This window comes from Vidua macroura, chromosome 14 (genome assembly GCF_024509145.1).
Source record: "Vidua macroura isolate BioBank_ID:100142 chromosome 14, ASM2450914v1, whole genome shotgun sequence".
NCBI classification, from domain to species: Eukaryota; Metazoa; Chordata; class Aves; order Passeriformes; family Viduidae; genus Vidua; species Vidua macroura.
In genome coordinates this window covers 17,227,402-17,246,661 of record NC_071584.1, presented here as the reverse complement: position 1 = coordinate 17,246,661, position 19,260 = coordinate 17,227,402, and the positions used below count along the sequence as shown (strand labels likewise).

General features: G+C 39.1%; 1 protein-coding gene across 1 annotated transcript in view; it reads left to right on the top strand.

The window, feature by feature from the left end:
- CHM (CHM Rab escort protein) overlaps positions 1–8,410 on the top strand; it is a 53,419-nt gene extending 45,009 nt beyond the window's left edge. The window contains exons 14-15 of the mRNA XM_053990323.1: positions 1,813–1,979; positions 6,369–8,410. Of these exons, the coding sequence (XP_053846298.1) occupies positions 1,813–1,979; positions 6,369–6,566 (365 nt within the window). The 3' untranslated portion in view covers positions 6,567–8,410. The remainder of the gene's footprint in view (positions 1–1,812; positions 1,980–6,368) is intronic.
- Positions 8,411–19,260: the final 10,850 nt, after the last annotated feature.

The following is a 19,260-nucleotide window of genomic DNA, read 5'->3' as shown; positions in this document are numbered from 1 at the left end:
CATGTGGGAGATGCTGCTGTGTTCTAACCCTGGCCAAAGCAGTTTAAATACAGTTGTGCCCACGCTGCAAGGCAATAAATCACACTTCTTCTGAGAGAAAACAATGCTCAGCTCCCACTGACAAGGGTTTTCTTGGTGTAAATGCAAGTTACTAAGATGTGGGAGTACTTTATAATATTCATAATTGGTTTGCTTGTAATATTTAGAAAACAACCTGGATTTGTAAATAGAAAACTTTATTAGACTGGAGAATTGCAAACATTTCTCATTTGTATATGTGTTAACTTAAAGCCTGCTAATATTCACCTTTTCATATTTAACTTCTATCTTCAATTTTCAAGACAGTGCCATGTGTTTCAAAGACCTGGTGAAGAGAAGATCAGCTTAGTGTCTTCTAATCATTTGGGGAGGGGTAGCATTAATCTTCATGTTTAAAGTGATCCAGTTTCGAAATGATAGATTGTTTAGAAGCTGACTGAAATTCTTCTGTAGGAACTCTGTGATCATAGGGGTCCTCAGGTGCACTGAGGCACTGAAAAGCCAGTTTTCCCTGACACACAGACCTTTTTATCATCAGGATGAGGTAGTGGTCGTATTTTAATTAAAATGTCAGAACAAATACTGTTGGAGTTATTGAAAATGAATCACCAGATAAAGTGAGCACTGGGCCATGGCAGGTCAAAGAGGCAAAGTCACCTGGAGAAGAGGACTCCATTCATTTTCCTGCCTAAATGAGGAAGAAGTAACTTTTATGAGCAATGTGAACTTTTAAATATATTAAAGAGCATCTTGCCCTGTATTAAGGCTCAGACTTTCACAGGCTGATGAATTTAATTTATATTTCAAACTTCAGTATGGGTAGAACCTAATTTTTTTTTAACTATTTGACAGTTTTAAAAAGATACTGAAGGAGTAGCATAGATTTATCTCTTTTTTGTAATTCAACTGCTTTAAAATACTGTTTTGAATGCTGTAGTTATCAAGAAGTTTCTGCCTTGGAAAGAAGTAAATCTCGTAAGGTCTTTTACAAGCTTCATTTACTTTAGAGGAGGTAAAATACAAGAAAGGGTCAGCAAATATTCCAAACAAATAGTATCTGTTAAGCTCAGATTCTGTGTTCTGTGTTCCTCCATTGCATTGTGCACTGTTCAAAAGTGACCTTCATCTTTCCAGGGGTTTTTCTGCCTGTGTGCAGAGGGATCATAGCAATGTGTAAAGTACAGCAGGGAGGGACAGAGTATGAGCAAGGAAGTTGAGTTTGTGATAATTCTGTATTCTTGATGAGAATTGCAGCACAATAAGTGTAGATAAATACAAATTAGTAATTTATTTTCATTTAGCAGCACTGCCACAATTAGAGATTCTATGTACAAAGATAAAATATGAAAGGAGGGGAAGAAATGACACATCAGAAATATGTGAGCACAGGGAATGCAGTGGCTGTGAGCTGGCAGAGCCCAGGGAGGACTTGCTGTCTGTCATGTGCTCTGGCAGTTTATCCCCAGTGAAGGAGATAATGTGAGAGGTGTTAAATTTAAACCAGGCTTCTTGGTAGGGTGCTGGTAGTGATAACTGCTGCTGGAGTGGTGGAGGGTGTGCAGAGAGTAGAGTTTGCGTAGCTGTGCTTGGAAAGGAAAGGGAAAGAATGATGAAGGAGAATCTCAGAAAGTTAAATAGTTGGCTTTTTGAAGAACAAAAATACTTCATTACAGTAATTCCATGGTAAAAATTTAATTTCTAGTGTGCTAGATTACATGTTTACCTTATCACACAACAACATTGATTACTGCAAACACTCCTTTTCCTTTTCAGAGACTGAAAATGAAGAACTGGAGAAACCCAGAGTCCTCTGGGCAGTCTACTTCAACATGAGAGATTCCTCAGGAGTGGAGAAGAGTTCCTATGCTGGCTTACCCTCCAATGTTTATGTCTGCTCTGGGCCAGACTCTGCTTTAGGAAATGACTGTGCTGTCAAACAGGTTGGGCAGAGCAGGTTTTGGTTGCAGAATTTTAATTCTAATATAATATACATGATAACTCTGCAGAATTATAAAACTAGGTAGGATGGAGAGATCAGGAAGTAGTCACAGTGTTTCACCTGGAAGGTAAAGGAGGAGGTAGAGTACAAATCAAAGCCAGAAAATCCTGTCTACAGTTCAAGTTGGAAGGATCACCAAAGAAGTTGAATACTTGCAGGACAGTCCCAAACCAGAACCTTACTGGGAGAAAAACCCAGCACAATTCCTAATGTGGTAGATTAGGCCTCCTCTCTGTTTTCCTTCTCTTTGCCTTGGTGTCAGTGTATTAAAAAATTTTCCTTTCACAGATACCCTGGATAAGGAAGGTACAAATTCCTGGGCAGATCTGCCCCAGCAGCCCCTGTGGTGTCAGGGCACTGTCAGAGACAGGAGAACACTTCACAGCTTTGGAGGATTAAGTGTCACTAGGCATTTTTAAAGCTGTGTTTTTAATAGCTATGTTCAGACAATGTGCATGCCATCTTCTAGCCAGTTGCAGGATTTTTTATGACTAAGTCATAAACCTCTTAAAAATAAGGTTTTGAAGTGGAAAGGCTGACATAGCCTGAACTGCAGGGTCAGAACAGTGTCATTAAGGGCTAATAGTATCCTTCATTTTGCTTTACAAGGCAATAATTTGCCTCTCAGCAGGATAAAGACCTGTAAAGACAAAAAAATAATGCAAGACAATTATTATGGTAGCAGTTTTAAATTGTAAATGAGTTCCTTTCTAAATTTGATTTTTTTCAAACTGTTGTTTAAAACAAGGCATGTTAAAAACTGATTAAATACACTTTAAACTTGTTTCTGATTTTAACATTTCTAACATTCGGGCTTGTCTTCCCTTAGGAGGTTTTCTTCTTAGCAGTGAACAATGATGGAGTAGATCAGGTCCTGTTTCAGTATTCTTGGTGCTGTAGTTCAGCCTTTATGTTCAAACTGTTGGCCATCAGTGAGAGAGATGCTCAGCAGATCTCTGAGGAGGAACCATCAAGAGCCTAAATCACTGCCTTTCAGACAAAAACAGAGAGAGGCTGCTTTTTTTTGAACCTGACTTAAATTTTGAAACAAATGGTCACAAGAAGTGAAAAGAGGAAATATTTCAGTGTAAACATGTTTATAATTGGAAGTCGTGTGTGAGAGCAAAATGAAGAATAGGCTGAGGATGAAGCAGGAGTCACACCATGCAGGGACCTTGTAATAGCTGTAAGTTGGTGTGTCTTCCACTCCCAAATCACTCTCACCCTCCTAGGAACAGGATGGGAATCTCCAAACAGGAGATATTTGCAAACTCATGGATCAGAACAGCTTAAAAAAATCCAGTGTGTGTATTAGTCTTAAAGATAGCTTTGAAAATTATATCTGATTTCTCTAATCATTTTGGGATTAGTGTTTTAGTGATACTTGCTGTGATTTATTTTCTTCATTACTGCCAGTATTACTGAATTCTGTTTGTCATGCTGTGTGATTGCACTGCTGATACATTATTGGCAAGGCAGGACCACAGCTCTTACAGACAACTCTTCATCTACACCTCATATACAAATTACTGCCCTCTTGTTTTATTGTAATTCTGTGTTCAGGTCCTGGTGTGATACTGAATTAGTGCTGATGGTTGCATTTACTTGCCCTGAGGACAGGCTAAATGAAATGAAGATGCCATTTATGATCTTTTCAAACTCTCTCTGTGTGGATCTAGTAAAGCATCTGGCTTCCAGTTTTCTGTTTTCACTGCTGCAACCTGACATGAATTATTATGAGCTAAAGTAATATATTCCCTGACATATTTCAGACTTCTGAGGCATCTTCATGGTCATGAGAGGCTGTACTAAAACTGTCAGGCCAATATTTGTCCTTTAACCTGTTTATTTTCTATATCTGGAATGATTTCAGAGTTAATCAAGTGTTGGTACTTTGGTTGTGGTCCCTGTAAAAGTTGCTGTGAAAGTTCACAGTTTATCCACAAGTTGGGATGCAGTAAAACAGGAACAGAATTTAGTTTTATTCAACTCCAACTTACTGGAGTTGCTATGCAAGGGCTTTACATGCCTGTGGCTTAATGCTGGATTCAACTGGACACACATTTCTCAGCTGATACTATGGAATATTGAAGGAACTATTGTCTACCTTAATTGCTTACATTAAATATCAAAGTGTTACAGTGAAAGAGATGTTAAATTATTATTGTTTATTCTGTATTGCTTCAGCTGGATAAGGTTAACTTAAAAACTTGGGAGACCTGAAAGTGCTCTATTACCACTAAATTGTTCAGTTGTAATCAGTGTCATGATGTCTTACATAACATTCCTCCCATGTTGTTCCCATGAGAATTTCTTCACAAGTTCAACCTTGTATCTGTTAGACCATTTTTGGAGTGGATATTTGCTGACTGATTGGACTGAATAATTGTTGAGAACTGCATAGGAAATGTTTGTCTGCTCTCATTTGTCACATATTTAGTTCAAAATACATCATCTTCCCTCAGTATTCTATTAAATACAGTAATACTTGAAATGTATTTTTGGAGTAGCAAGGACAAGTGCAAACTTGAAATTAAGAGTTTTTCTCTTGTTTTCAAAAAGTTAAACCCCAGCTTTTTAGGATGTTGTACCCTCTTGCTCCCCAGACTTACTAGGCAAGGCTTTCAAATGACAAAACTATGGTTTTGAAGTAGAGGACAAAACTGTCCAATTTTCCTATATTAATACAGAAAGTTTGAAACAGTTTTGCATGAGTATGGAGGAGTAAAATTTAGGAAGGAGAATGAAAAATGAAATTGAACTGAGAGTAGACAGGGTCGTTTAAGCAGTTAATAATGGACTCCTGCATCCACGAGCTGCTGGTGGAAACCCAGAGCTGGTGGGAGTGGAGTTCATCCAGAGAGCTCTTGGGTACAAGCTCAGGGCTGGATTGATGTGCAGGCAATTCCCTCCTGTCCAGGATTCCTCATGGTGAATGGGCCTCTGCAGGTGGCACTGAGTGAGCCTGGCAGGGCAGGCCTGGAGCAGTGTCAGGGTTAAATGCATTCCTGCAGTCCCAGTTGGGAGCTCTCAGCACAGGCTGCCACTGAGCAGACAAGTGCCAAGGGAATATTGCTCTGCCTTCTGAGAGACCCAGCCCACACCCAGGATCTGCTTCAGGTGTCTGGGTTTGCCTTGGCAGCTTAAGGGCTTGGAAAAGGAAGCCTTGTTGGAAATGTGGAGAGCATGTGGGTTCAGTAAATAAATTCTCAACATCTCAGGCTTTTTTTATTTTTGAATTACTTTATTACTTTAAATAACTCTTCTGAATTTTTTAATTATTACTTTAAATTACTTTTTAAATTTATTTATAAGATAACCTTATAGATGGATTATTTGTACAAGGACACGTATAAGTTTTTAACACTAGTTAATAGAGCTTCTTGCATTCTTGTGGGGTTTTAAAGGATTTTTGGCATCCTTTGTTTGTATAAAATGTCTGGTTCTCTGGAATCCTAAGGTTGTATTCCATTGGTTCTTTTTTCTCCCAGATTTTGTACTTGTATTGTGCATGTTGTAATAACAACCACACTGGTATTCCAAGAATAAGTTTCTTTTTAATATTTTCCATTGTAGTGGCCAAAACACTTGTTGTGCTTATTTAATTTCTAAACTTTGATGGCATGAAGAGCAAGTGCTATTGTAAATTAAGTAATTGAACTAGATCTGTCTTTTTTATCTAAAATACAGTTCTTTTCACACATACAGGTCTGTGCACCTTGGAATTAAAGATTCTAGATAGGAGTTTTAAATAAACCACAGATGTATTGGGATGTATTTTCAGTGGTAATATTCCTTTGGATAAGAGTATTTCTTAGCTGTGCTGTATGTTTAAGCTGTTCAGAAAAGGAGAAATAGAATTTTTTGCTGTTTTTTAATCTAGGAAGGAAACCCATCTAGCCATGATATGGATTGTACATATGTACAGTTCCCTGGGTTTCCTTGTGAAATGGATCCTTCTCTCTGGAAAGAGCCAAGATCTTTCCCATGCTTTGCTTGAATGCAGCTAGGGATAGTTTTATAGCAAAAAATCAGTTTACTTCCAGAAAAATCCTCTTTCTTATTCTCAATGCAGCACAGAATGAACAGCATTTTTTACAAAGCCCCATGCTGGGACTTCCTAATAGAACAATGTAAAAAGATAAATTGCTTTTTCTCTTTCGAGGTCTGCAAGAAGGAATGGATTTCCCATGTGTTTACAATACTGTCAAAGTACTAAATCACTATTGATTTGAAAGAACGGAGGTTAATCTTAAATATCTGTAAAATATTGCCTCAGGGTGTTACATTTCAAGGTAAAGTTTATGTTATTCTTCTTTTTCCTGAATAGGCTGAGACTATTTTCCGAGAAATGTTTCCAACAGAGGAATTTTGCCCCCCCCCACCGAATCCAGAAGATATTATTTATGATGAAGATGAGATTGAGCCAGAAGAGTCTGGATTGAATAATTCACCAGAGACAAAGCCTGAAACTTCAGCTGAGGAGAGCAGTAGTGAAGGTGGTGCTGCTGTTACAAAGAATGAATGAATGAATGAATGAATGAATGAATGAATGAATGAATGAACAGTGTTCTCTTAGGAGAAGAGGAGGTTGACCCAAACTAGGACATAAGAGAGGAAGGGTTAGAAAAAGAGGTTTTGAACCCCCAGACATGTGTTATTTGCCATTGCCTTACTTCCCTTAGCTTGGATCATCTTTTTAAAGTCGTTTCATTGATAGCTGAGACACTTTTAAACAGTCAGAGGTCCACTAGATCCAGTGGGGTTTGTATCTAAACAAAAAAATACAGAATGAAGCATCTAAATGAAAGTGCTAAAATAGAATTCATGATTGAGATGATTTGGTTTTGTTTTACATCTTGGAAAGATTCCTCCATCTTTTAAAGAGGAAGTCAAAACTAAGCAAAAGAAAAAAGTGCAAGTTTGATTACCAGTTAGAAGATGATTTCTACTAAAAATCCTTGGATCTCTGCTAATTAAACAGCTGAAGGTGAGGCTCACCATCTGTCCTTCACAGTGGTCTTATGAATGGGATTTAAAGGCAATAATATTGACAGTTCTGCAGTGGCTTTATTCTGTGGTTTTGAAACTGATGCCATAATCAAGTAGGAAATACAATCCAGAAGATGTTCCTCAGATGGAACTATTTTACATTCAGTTATTTTAGTAAGACCTAACAGATAACACATTTTCTCTAGTGACTTCATTTACTGGAGTCAGGAAAATGGCAGAATTTAAACTTAATGCCAGATTTCCCAACAAAATTCAGTCATAAATGGAGCATTCCTGTTATTAGCCCCCTGGATTTGTTGCACTGTTTGGGCCTTTAGTAAGTCAGTAGTTACTTTTTGGAAGTTTGGGGTCTGAGAAGTTTAAATGACCATCGGCTGAGGGAGTTTGTGGTGGAGAGAAGGTTCAGCTGATAATTCCAAAGGTTTGTATTGATCCCAGTTAATAGGATTAAAATTAGTGTGATAGCTGTAAACTATGCATTTTGTAATGATAAACCATGAAGCATTTATACAGTAAAATTTATTGAAATATTTATAAACCTAGTTTGTATGAAAAAACTACAAAATGAGAAAGCTGTTGTAAATGACCATGTTAAACTTGCACTTCTTCTGAACCATGCTTGAAATCAGGTATGAAAAGTATTTATCATGTACTTAAAGATTTAATTTAAAATGCACACCCAGTAGATCAGTAGTATCTCTAGAGTTGATGAGTTGGGGTTTAAACTTCTTCATGAAGGTAGAGCCAGTTCCAGGAGTGCTTAAATACTGTAAGTAAATAAAAAATGCCACTGAGTCATGAACATTGAGCTCTGCCTGGCCGTGCCACAGCCAGGCTTCTGTACAGTCCTGTGGTGCCTGTGCCTGCCCTGAACCTGGCTCCAGGCCAGAAAGGGGAATTTATTTATTTTTTTACAGCATAACTGATACTGTTCTCTTTGTCCTGCATCATGCCCACTGTCCAGTTTGCATTTCAGGGTTAGTGTTTGCACCCTTTGTTGGATAGGTACTGGTATGTGTGTGTCTGTGTGTGCATAATCCCAGAGTCCTCAGAAAAACACGTGGCTGGAATGTTCCCAGTGTTCAACAACTGTAACCTCTGAATGCTTGTGATTGAGCAGTTATTTATATATATAAATATATCTATTAATAAGCAGGCTGCCTCTTCATTTAGCTGTAATTTCTCTGTGTATTGGGAAGCATGAGTGTATGGTGATTTTATTTAACATCCGCAGATCTGTAAAAGAGCTAAGTGGAGGGACCTATCCCTGTCTGTCTCTCAAGAACAGGGATCATAGCTGAATCTCTCATCTGTGTTTACAAGGAAATCTCTTGATGAAAATTAAAGGTTTGCTTGCAAGTGCATGGTCCTGTGTTTCTTTCAACTTTTTTTCAAAGAAAAACAGTTCACTTTTAGCTGGGATTTCCTGAGAATTCCCTTGGCTGCTTTCAGCACGAGGACACCTGTAATTGCCAATATGGGTACCTGTGTTACCAAGTTTGTGTCAGTTCCTGTCTCAGTGCTCTGTGTCCATGTGAAGCCAGGTTTGGAAATGGCTCAGATTTGATTTGAGATCCGATGGGATGATGTACACGTTGGAGGCTATGACTTTACACTACATTGATTGCTTAAAAACTGTTTTCATGTCTCTTTCGTAGGGTGAATGGAAGCATTAAATGTTTTTCCTATGGTACTTGAGTACCCAATAGCTCACTTGCAGGAGCAGTAGATCAGACTGTTGATGCTGGTATTGTACAGAAATCATGCTCTGAACTGCATTTTGTTCTTTCTTTAAATGATGTAAGCGTGCAAAGTGAGGGTTAGGCTTATTTGAAATGGTTTTCAAGGCTTGTCATACAGGATGTATTCAAAAGATAACATGACTTTTTAAAAACTGGCAATTTATCTGTAGGATTATTAATAAATCAAGTTAAAGAAAGATAAGGTTAATTGAATTTTTAAACAAGTAGCTGTATTATCCTTCAAGCACCTTGGAGCTCATACAATATTCACACCTTTTTTTTCCTAAGGAGTGCTTTGATATGTTTGAATTCCTTTTTTAATGAGTACTTTCTTTTTAAGTTGGTTAATTGGATTAACCCTTCATATTCAAAGAGTCCATTTTATGCCATTTCCCTTCTGTGGCATTGCCTGGGCTGTAGGACTGCAGGTGGTTACTGCTCCTTTGGAGGCATTTTCAGCCATGAAGCTGCTTCGTCTGCTTTTTCTGGTGATGATGATGCTTAGGGCCATTTGACAGGTAATCATTAGAACTTGGATCCTTGCAGACTATGGGGTCTTTTTTCCCATCATTGCGGGGGGATTTATGTGGGCAACTCCTATTAATGTTAATGGGACTTGCATGTGTAAATCCTCCTTGCATCAATGGGAAAATTGACCCCTGAAACAAAATACCTGCCTGTTAGACCTGCTGATTCAGAAACAGCCAGGCACTGCCAGCTCCTGTGTGGAAATGTGCTGGGGCATGTGTTTCACTGGAATGCTATGGAGGAATTTTCAGCATTTTCTCTTTTACATTGTATTTTATATTTTCCATAGACTGAATCTTGTCAGAGTTCCCCCAGTGATTCTCTTTGTGTAGCTGGGAAATGCAATTTCCCATTCCATACAGGTTGCACAGCTCCTTGGATTGGATCTCATTTTATTTTAGCCCCCTCTCTCCCCCCTCTAAATCTTTTTGCTTCAGCAGTGTGTTGCAACAGCTTAATTTTAAGAATAATTTGCTAGTGATGTATTGATTAATGACAAGTCAGAAGTATTAATGTACTGTTTTCACACAATAAGAGACTGGGTCACTTAAAATCCATAATCTCTTCTAGAGAAAGGATAAAATTAATTTCTTCAGCACTCATATATGTGCTTCAATACCTTGGCAGTACAAATGAGAATGTATTTTATCTGTGGATAAGTTTATTCATTCTGTATTGTGTATGGTGTCATTCACACAGTTATTTATATAGATATTTTATATAATCTCTGCAGTGCATTTTTGGGTTTTACTTATCTGGTGATTTTATATCAGTAGCAAGTCACCCCTTGGATGTAAAAAGTCTGGTGTGGAACTACAACTACCCTAAACTGCTCCAGAGATCTCTCTTGGCTTTCCTGCCTCAGAGAGTGCTCTCTTCAGCCATTAATTATCAATAAGCTCTGCAGATCCTGGTGGGTTGTCTTGTGTTCATGTTCCTTTTTAATTTTTTTCTGAGGGTTTTGTGCCTGCCATTAATGCAGTTGCTGATTTTCCAGCAAGGGGAGCAATTTGCTGAGATCACATCATGAAACAGTTGATCTGTGTGTGTCTCTACAATTCCTAACAAATTTTCTCCAATGGGGTTATATATGAGTATTGTATGACAAAATTATTAATTCATGAAAGCTTATCACTTAAGCCTTTGCAGAAACCAACTGCTATAGAACATCCAAAACTTAGAATTACTGGTGTTGCCAGAATTGTGAAAAATATGTGGGAGAGTTGTGGTGGCAGAGCAGTTGCCTGCATTCCTGGGTAAGCAATAATGCCAAGTCCCTGTGGTAAGATGGAGAAGTGACACTGGAAGTTCCAGACACTGATACAAAACATTCATTTATTGCAACCCACTTTAATAGTGAGCTTGCTGCAATGATCAGATGGAAATCTTAGCTTAGGTGTATGATTTCAAGAACTTTATTGGGATCAGAAGTTGCCTCAGAAGGATTCTTTGAGCTGCAGAAGTGAGTGGTAGGAAATGGTCAGCCGTGTGGAATTCATGTTGTCAGCCTCATCTCCAGCAACAAAACAACTCGTGGTGGAAATAGAGCTTATTAGCAATTCCACCATTATGTTTATTTACAGGCTGCCAGTTCCTGTTTGTAGGAGTGAATGGTTCTTCAAAATCTGGCTGGGGAGCCCAGCAGGAATGTTGTAAATCTCACTGACATCTGAGATTTAGAAAGTTGACAGCAAAGTATCAGGAAGATGCAGTTGTCGACTGCATGGGAGTTCTTATCAGAGGGGACTTTAACAGAAAATACTCTTGCTGTCACAATTCCAACAGACAATATATTTTACACTACTTGCATACGTTGGCAAAGAGATGGAAAGTACCAGCCTGAGTGTATGTCAGACCCAGATGGATTTGACTAAACAATTCAGGGTCTCAGAACACTCACATTTTTAGGTGGAGTTTCTCAGGATCTCATACTTCCTTCCGAAGTGCCACCCCATAATTCATTGTATATTTGGGGCTCTGGAGAAGGCCTTAGTGCTGTCCTTACATTCTGTAGGGTTAAGACTTGAGGAAGTGGGGCAGGCCATGCCCATGGGCCCTCCTGAATCAGCACAGGCTTCTCTGCTGGTGTGACAGCGGCTGGTGTCAAACAAATGCACCTCTGGCTTTGAGAGGTGCTTCTGTGCAGCTCCAGCTTCTGGAAGCTTCTCTCATGAGCTGTGTCTCACTCTTTTTGGGGTGAGCATGAAGCTGCTCTGGAAATGCTCTGTGGGGAGAGGTTGTTGGCTGGAGCTGAGGTCAGTAATGATAAAACATCTGGGTAATGCTGCACCAGACTGCAGCTCACCTGCGCCTCAAAACCGGGTCACAAAGTGTGGGTAATTGTACCTGAGCTGGTCATTGTACCTGAGCTGGATGTCTAGAGTGAGGAACAAGCTTTTAATCACTGGAAAGCTGAGTCTGAGAAAGAATACAAGAGTCTTCTCTGTAAAACCAACATTTTTATAATCCCAGATCCAAACCCTCCTGGGCTGTTTTAGACACTGTGTGCATAAGAAACTCAGTAACAGCTAATGTGGAATTCTGCATCTATTCTGCCTCAAACCCAGCATATTTCTGGAGCTCACCCAAGGGAAAGCCATTTAATCATGATGAGAGACCAGCTGTCAGCCCAATGCAACCAAACAGCTCCCTGAGCTCCCTGCTCTGGGAACTTCTCCCTAGCGTGAAAGTCACTGCAAGTCATGGTGGATTCCTTTGTTGTGAATAATTTACCCAGTGAATTCAGCCTTTTTTTCTTGTGCAAAAATCTGTGTAAGCCCCAGCTAAGTACCTTCAGTGAATCATTTTTAGATTGCAGATTATCCAGGGAGAATCCACTATGGGATTCTTACAGCAACTTATTAGCTTAAGTCATGGGGTATTTCCCTGCTTCATATTTGGATGCTGAAATAATACATAATCATGAATACACCATTTAAAAAATCACATCAGACATTTTTAAGAAAGAAAAAATGGCTTTATGAAAAATATAAAAAAATCTAATTTTAAGGAAGCCACTGTAAAATGAAAAAAAAATATATATAAAAGCCACCCTCTTATTTTGGTGATGTTTGTACATGATGTGTTTTCTTTCCATGGAAGTTTTAAGCCAGGAAACATTTGATTCCTTGCCAGACTCTCAGTCTGAGTCCAAAGTGAAAATATGAGCATGGTAAAAGCCAGCAGCCCTCTCAGTTGCATGGTGAGGATATTCCTGTCTGCTGAGGGAGCACTTGGCATGCACAGGTCTGAAAACACGTGCACAAGTGTCATGAGAGGGGACAGAGCAGGACTCACGTGAGGAATAACACCACCAGTGGGTTATGGATCCACTTGGGACTCTAAAAAAATGGAATTTTTTTTTTTTTTTTTTGGCTCTGCCACTGCTTTCCTCACTGAACGTGGTTGAGTCATTTCCCTTTAATGCTGTAGTAAAAAGGTGTAAAATAGTGACAGGTATTTCCTGAAGCCTTTTAGGAGGTTAGTGAAATATAAAAGTAAATGTATTTGGGAAAGAAAATGAACAGTGGAATGATAACTGTGAAAATGGATAGCAGGATTATTTGAGTAGAGGAGCAAATGATCTGAGGAAAAAAATCCAGTGAAACTCCTGTAACGTGCCTGGGATAGCAGATGTTTTGTTATTCAAGTCCCTCCTTCCATCCCTGACATTTCCCATGTTTCTCAAGTGAGCTTTCACCAATCAGCACAAACTCTTTATTTACTGCTTAATAAAAATAACCAAATTATCCTTATTTTATGAAATCTTTTTCTGATTATGCATATTTTGCTGGCAGATTGTAATGCATATTGCTTCATTGTTTAATTAGGACTTAATGCTAATGTCATTAACATTCCATTTGATAATTCAGTAGGTTGCCTATTTATAGACATAATGAAAGTCATAACTTTTTGTAGAGAAGTGCTTCTGACTGTGCTATTAAAAATAAACTTACTCTAACCTGACATAGCTTTCAGTTTCATTGTCCATGGTCCAGTGAGTCTGAAAAATGCTGCTGCATGCAGTAAACATGGGGTTTTTTAATTATTATATTTATTTTTGTTTGAGTCTAACTCATCCTTTTCTTTGAGGGAAAAAAAATAGATTAAACCAAGAAAGAGTCTCAGAAAACTGAAGTTTGAAATACTGTCCTTGAAGACAATTGGGATTTGGAACACTGAATTTAAGTAACCGGAATCTTGTTCAAATTTTATTCACTGCTTCTAAATCAAGTAATTGGACAGCACTTCACCTCTCAGTTTCGTACCACAGATATGGATGTGTGCTTTATTTGGGGTTAAAAAGTGCAAAATAACTGCTGGATTTTGTACTCCACATAATCCCTTTAGCAGGGATAATGAACTCTATGGATTGTTTTTATGGCATTTCCATAAGCATTTATAAAATATTATTGCATAACTTATATTTTCAAGGGAGATGTTCAGATAAAAGCAGTGAGTTGGATACCTGTCACAAGACTCAGTGAGCACAGCCCTATTTTGGATATTTCACTGTTGTCCTTAAGTCCTTAACCTCTAAATACAGTTCATATTCAGTGACCAGATCATGCACATGCTTATTTTAATTCACCTTTTTACAGCTTGAATTCTGTGTATTTGTAGGGCTCATTTTGTAAAATTTGTAACATGTCCCAGTTTAATTAAAAGGATCCTTTTACTGTGTGCTTTGCACTCTTTAATCTTTGAGTCAAGGAGGTTTAATGGTGCCAGGCCGAGAATAATACTGAAGTGATAAGTGGGAAGTAAAGAGAAAGTAAAGAGAAATGGAAGTGCTGCTGGTGCCTATTGTACATGCAGGTGAACCCAGTGGGAAGAAATGCTGATGTCTGACTCCATTCAGAAGGCTGGATGAGTTCTTTATTATAACTATGCTATAATACATTAATATACTATTTAAAGGAGATCCTAAAACGACAAACCTACCTTTCTAACTACCAAATCTAACTAACTCACAACTCGTGCCCCTCTCTGAGAGTCCAGACAGGTGGATTGGATTGGATTGGATTGGATTGGATTGGATTGGATTGGATTGGATTGGATTGGCCATCAGGCTCAAACAATCCTCACCAGAATGCAACCAAGCAATCACCCCAGGTAAACAATTCTCCAAACACATTCCACATGGCAAAAACAAGGAGCAGAAATAGAAATTGTTTTCTCTTTCTTTCTCTCTGTGCTCCTCTATAAAACAATCCTGAGCGAGAGAAGAATGTGCCTGCCACAGGTGCCCCCCTCCTTCATGTGCACACGGGGAGTGCTTGGTGGGGGGAGTCAAATTGGAGAGGTGCTGCAATTGTTCCTGCTGGGAGCTCTGCAGTTCTGATGATTCTCCCTGGGCACTGCTGGGGGAAGGGGCTGTGGGCACAGCCCAGCACTGCCCAGCTCATCCCTCCCTGGGACAGCTGAATGCAGCTCTGGCTGGGAGCTTCACAGCCCTGTGCACTCCAGAGGAGCACGAGGTGAGTGTGGAGCTCCTGCTGGGCACTTCTGTCCTCTCCTCCTCGGGGATTTTGCAGGGAAGAACAGCACTAAAAGGGTGAGGAGGTTGCTCTGTGTCCTTGCTGCTGGGCTCTCCAGGAAGGCTCAATCCCTGCTGGAGCCTGAGCTGCTGGCTCTGCTGGAGGCTCTGGTGGCTTCACACTGCACAGCTTCAACCTCTTCCTCCTGACACCAACAGGCACAGCACTTAAAAAGCCACTTGGAAAGGTTTTTAAAGGATTATTGGAATTTTTGGATTACCACAGATTAATTCATTCTCTTTCACAGAATTGAATTACAGCATCTTATCTGTTGCTGCTGTATTAATAAAATGTCTGAAGCCAGCCTTAAAGCACAGTTCCTTTGTGGAGAGACTAAGCAGGAAGGATTTTTCCAAGCTGAATGTTTTTCTGAGTAATGTTGCATACAGACTGGAGATTGCTTCTTCTATTGAATTGCATAATGAAAAATCAATCAGTTTAATGGTTGACAAACTTTGACATTCAAATAAAAATGTTGCTGGTATTTTCATAAAGACCTGTAGGCATGACTAGATTCAGCAACTTTAATTTATGCAATAGTGAATGTCTGCCAAAACATTGTACAAACGACTGTATAATGAGGCAATAATAACCATGAGGAACGGAAGGAAAGCAAACAGAGGCCAAATCTCTCAGTTTTTACAGATTATATAATTTCACAAAGCCTTTCAATGTAAAATATGTTCCTATGGCTTCCTTTTCAACACCATGTTCTGTTTTGAAAGCAATTGCTCCAAATCATCAAAACAGATTTATCTGAGGCTGTTGTGTAGCATCAGATGACAGTGTTTAGTTTTTCTGCAGCATGGTGGTTCTGACTGTCCAGGAATTTTTTATTTTCCTTGATTCAGAGGGGAGAGAAATCCCAGTAAGGGAAGAGGACACCTTCATTCCTCACGGATTTCTGCTGGCAGTGTGTGTTTGAGCACAGCACAGGGAGTGCTGAGCCGTGCTGCCTTTAGGCTCTGCCTTCCCTCAGCACCAGGCTGGCCTAAGAAATCCCAGCAGCCTTGCCCAGGCCTTGTCTGGACACAGGATTTCCAGGGTCTCTCAGCCCAAGAGACTCATTCTGTGTCCATCCATTCTTCACCTGGCTCTTCCCTTGCCCTGTGCCCACATCCTCCTTGGAAACTTCCTCTTGTGTGTGAAGAGATCTCAAACTGTGGCATTCAGGAGAAGCAAAGATTGAATTAAGAACTGGTGTCTCGGAGATGCTGCTGTTGTCTGGAATTTCATACAACTGGAGCAGAATTCTGTTTACCAAATCAATTCTTTTCCACCCACACCCTTGGGTTCCCAAGCATGGCTGGCAGGGGAAGGTGTTGAGGTTTGGCTGGGGCAGCTTCTCAGGCTCTTTTGTTGTCTCCTGTCTGTGTCTCTCATTTCAGTAATGTCCAATAAATATTATATTCCATAATGTGCCAGGACTCGCACATTATCCCTCCTTAATCTTTCTTTTTCTCAAAGGAAATAATCTTTTTCATGTCAGGAGGGTATTCCCTTCTCTTTCCATTATAATTATGCATCTTGGCCACCTTTAACAGTCTTCTGATTTTTGGCTCGATATGATGACTGATATTTAGTATCTCTGTTTTATCACCTGCAAAAACAAATTGAAGAAGTTAATTGATTTCCCTGTGGAACAAACAGTGGAACACAGATTAAAGTATTGTTCCCATTTTATCCTTCCACCTCAAATTACAGATAAGTTACTCTATACCTTTGATTTTTATAGTAATTTATGTGGTGAACTGCTAGCATTTCTCTGTCAAGAAGTCTGCAGTATATTTTAGTCAAGAACTTTCCATTCCCAGGGATGTTAATGCCTAGATGGAATCTAGAATGGCAATCCCAAGTGTAAAAAGGTTTGGATTGGTTTGTGTTTTGTTTAAATATAACTGCCTGTATATATTTGTGTGGGATTTCTTTCCCTGTTCAATGTGTGAATGAACTCCTAAACTGTGATTTAGAGAAAAGGCCGGTGTCAAATTCTTGCTTCTGCCTTTGAAAATTACCCACAAAACTCTTCTGTCACATGAAGGGATAGACACCAGATAAATCCTGGCTTTTTTAGTGGACTCAGAGCTGCTCAGTTGCAGATGTTCTTCTGCAGAAAGTTGGTGGGGAAAGCCTTTTCTATCTCATGGTGGATCTCCTAAATGTCTTTTCTATCTCATGGTGGATCTCCTAAACTCTCAGGGAACCAACAGCCACAGAACACAAAAAATGTCCATCAAAAGCAAACGTGGTGATTTGCATGGTCCCATAGTTTACATCAAATATTGAGCTCTGAATAAGGAGCTGAGGTAACTCAGAAATAACCCTGATACTGCTGATCTACAAAATGAGTCTGTCCCATGGATGTTCTGTAAAATAGGAGTGAACTGAGGCTGCAGCTGGCTTTGAATTTATAAAATGCCCAGTGCACCAACACATGAGCAGTGGGTATTTCAGATATTTCAGATATCTGGTTTCAGATATTTCAGAGTTACTGGTTACTTTTCCTTAGTGCTGGAGTTGTAGGTGGACTCAGTAAGCTTTCTGTAATGTCAGACACTGATTAGTTATGTGAAAAATGAGCTGCAGTGGGTTTTTTGCATATCACCATCTTTTTTTTTTTTGTTCATTGCTCAAATGTCAGCTTAATTTTCATATAAAAACACATTCTAATTGCATTTTCAGTCTAATGGGCTCCTAGGTGAAGCTTGCCTGTAAAGAATTGCTTGGCTTTTACTCCCCTTTTACTTTGGCTAAAATTAATATTTTATTTATTGAAAATTCAGAGACCTGTGGGGGAAGGAATCTAGCTTTAAAATCCTGCCAGAAGATATACAGAACTTACATTTTTTCCTAAACACAGCATCACTTTTGGCAAGCCAGCCTAGGCTGCTCTGGAGGTAACGTTGAAGCTGGTGCTTCATAACTAAAGAACCAAGTAATTAAAAATGAAGCCACAAAACTTTCTCACTTCTCCTGACTAAAGCATCCTTCCTCAGCAATAGAACTCAAACAGTTTGCTAACCTCCAGCACTTGTGTCAGCAGCAAAATTGAAAGTATTCTTTGTCACCTGCACTGCTGTCAGCAGAAAGAAAAAAAAAAAAAAAAAAAGAAAGTAGAGGAACATAATTTCAGCACTAACATAAGTATCAGAATGATTTACCTGTCTGTTCTGCTTCACTTTCATCTCAGCTTTCAGGGCTTCATTCATCAATCTTTTATTTACACACGCATATCTCATTTTTACACAATTCCTCTCTCCCTGACCAGATGGCTGCGCTGGCTGCTCGGTGTTCATCAAAGGCAGGGAGAAAACACACGGATGCCTCGTGGCAGCCAGGGAGGATTGGGGTAACTCTGCTTTTCAGCAGCAATTCTCCAGGTATTCACATAGTGAAAAAGGAAACTTCGACGTTTCAGGAAAATACCACAAAATTCTCAGCCTTTAAAATGCATTGCTGACTTTAATCTAGCTGAAAATGTTCTCTCTCAGTCAAGGCACCAGGTTTGCTCCATCACATGCAGCCTTTTCAGGAGCAGGACCTCAGCAGGATTAATAGAAAACAGAAAGCTGCTCAAAGAAGAAAAGCACATCTTAAATAAAATTAATCATTTTAATTAAAAAAAAAAATTGTTCATATTCATTCAACTATGATAAACAAGTGCTATAGTAGTTCCATTTATAACTCACTTCTAGTGCCCATTTTATCTTCATACAATTCTGGTTTTAGCACGAGCTCAGTGACTTTGTTTCCAATGAGCTTTCCTTGAAATGCGTGCAACTTTTTAGGAACAAGCTTGTTGTAGTCATAAAATGCTTTCAAATCTTCCTCTAACTTTTTACCAAATTGTCCTTGCTTAATTTCACACAACCTGTCCTGTCTGCAGGATTTCTAACAATATTTTGTTGCATTCTTAGCTTCTTAAGTGCTATTCCCATAAAAGTTCAGGATTCCCCTTTGGTGGGATCCATTCAGTTTTGGAGCTTGCTCAAAATTTAATAGACACAGAGAAATAAATATTAGGAACCATGTTGCCATTTTTTGCAGGTCTCATCACTGAGATGATTCTAAATCCTGAATCCTAAATTAGGATTAGGATTTTCCAAGTGTGCATTTGCTCTTTTTCTACCAGACTCAATTTCTAGTTTTTATTTGATATAGGGTTTGTGATAATTACTTACAGGCTGATTAACTTCAGGAATCCCAGGCAAAGAATAGTAAAGGAAAGGTTTGTAGGGAATGCCATTCCTTTTGCCAGTCAGCATTGTATTATGGATGACAGAAATCATCAGATGAATTTTATCTCATTCTTGAAAATTCGTGTTCATAAAGCCATTTGCACGGATGTATATTTTAGATGTAGAAAACAAATGAGCAGAGGATTAGGAACAGAGTAAAA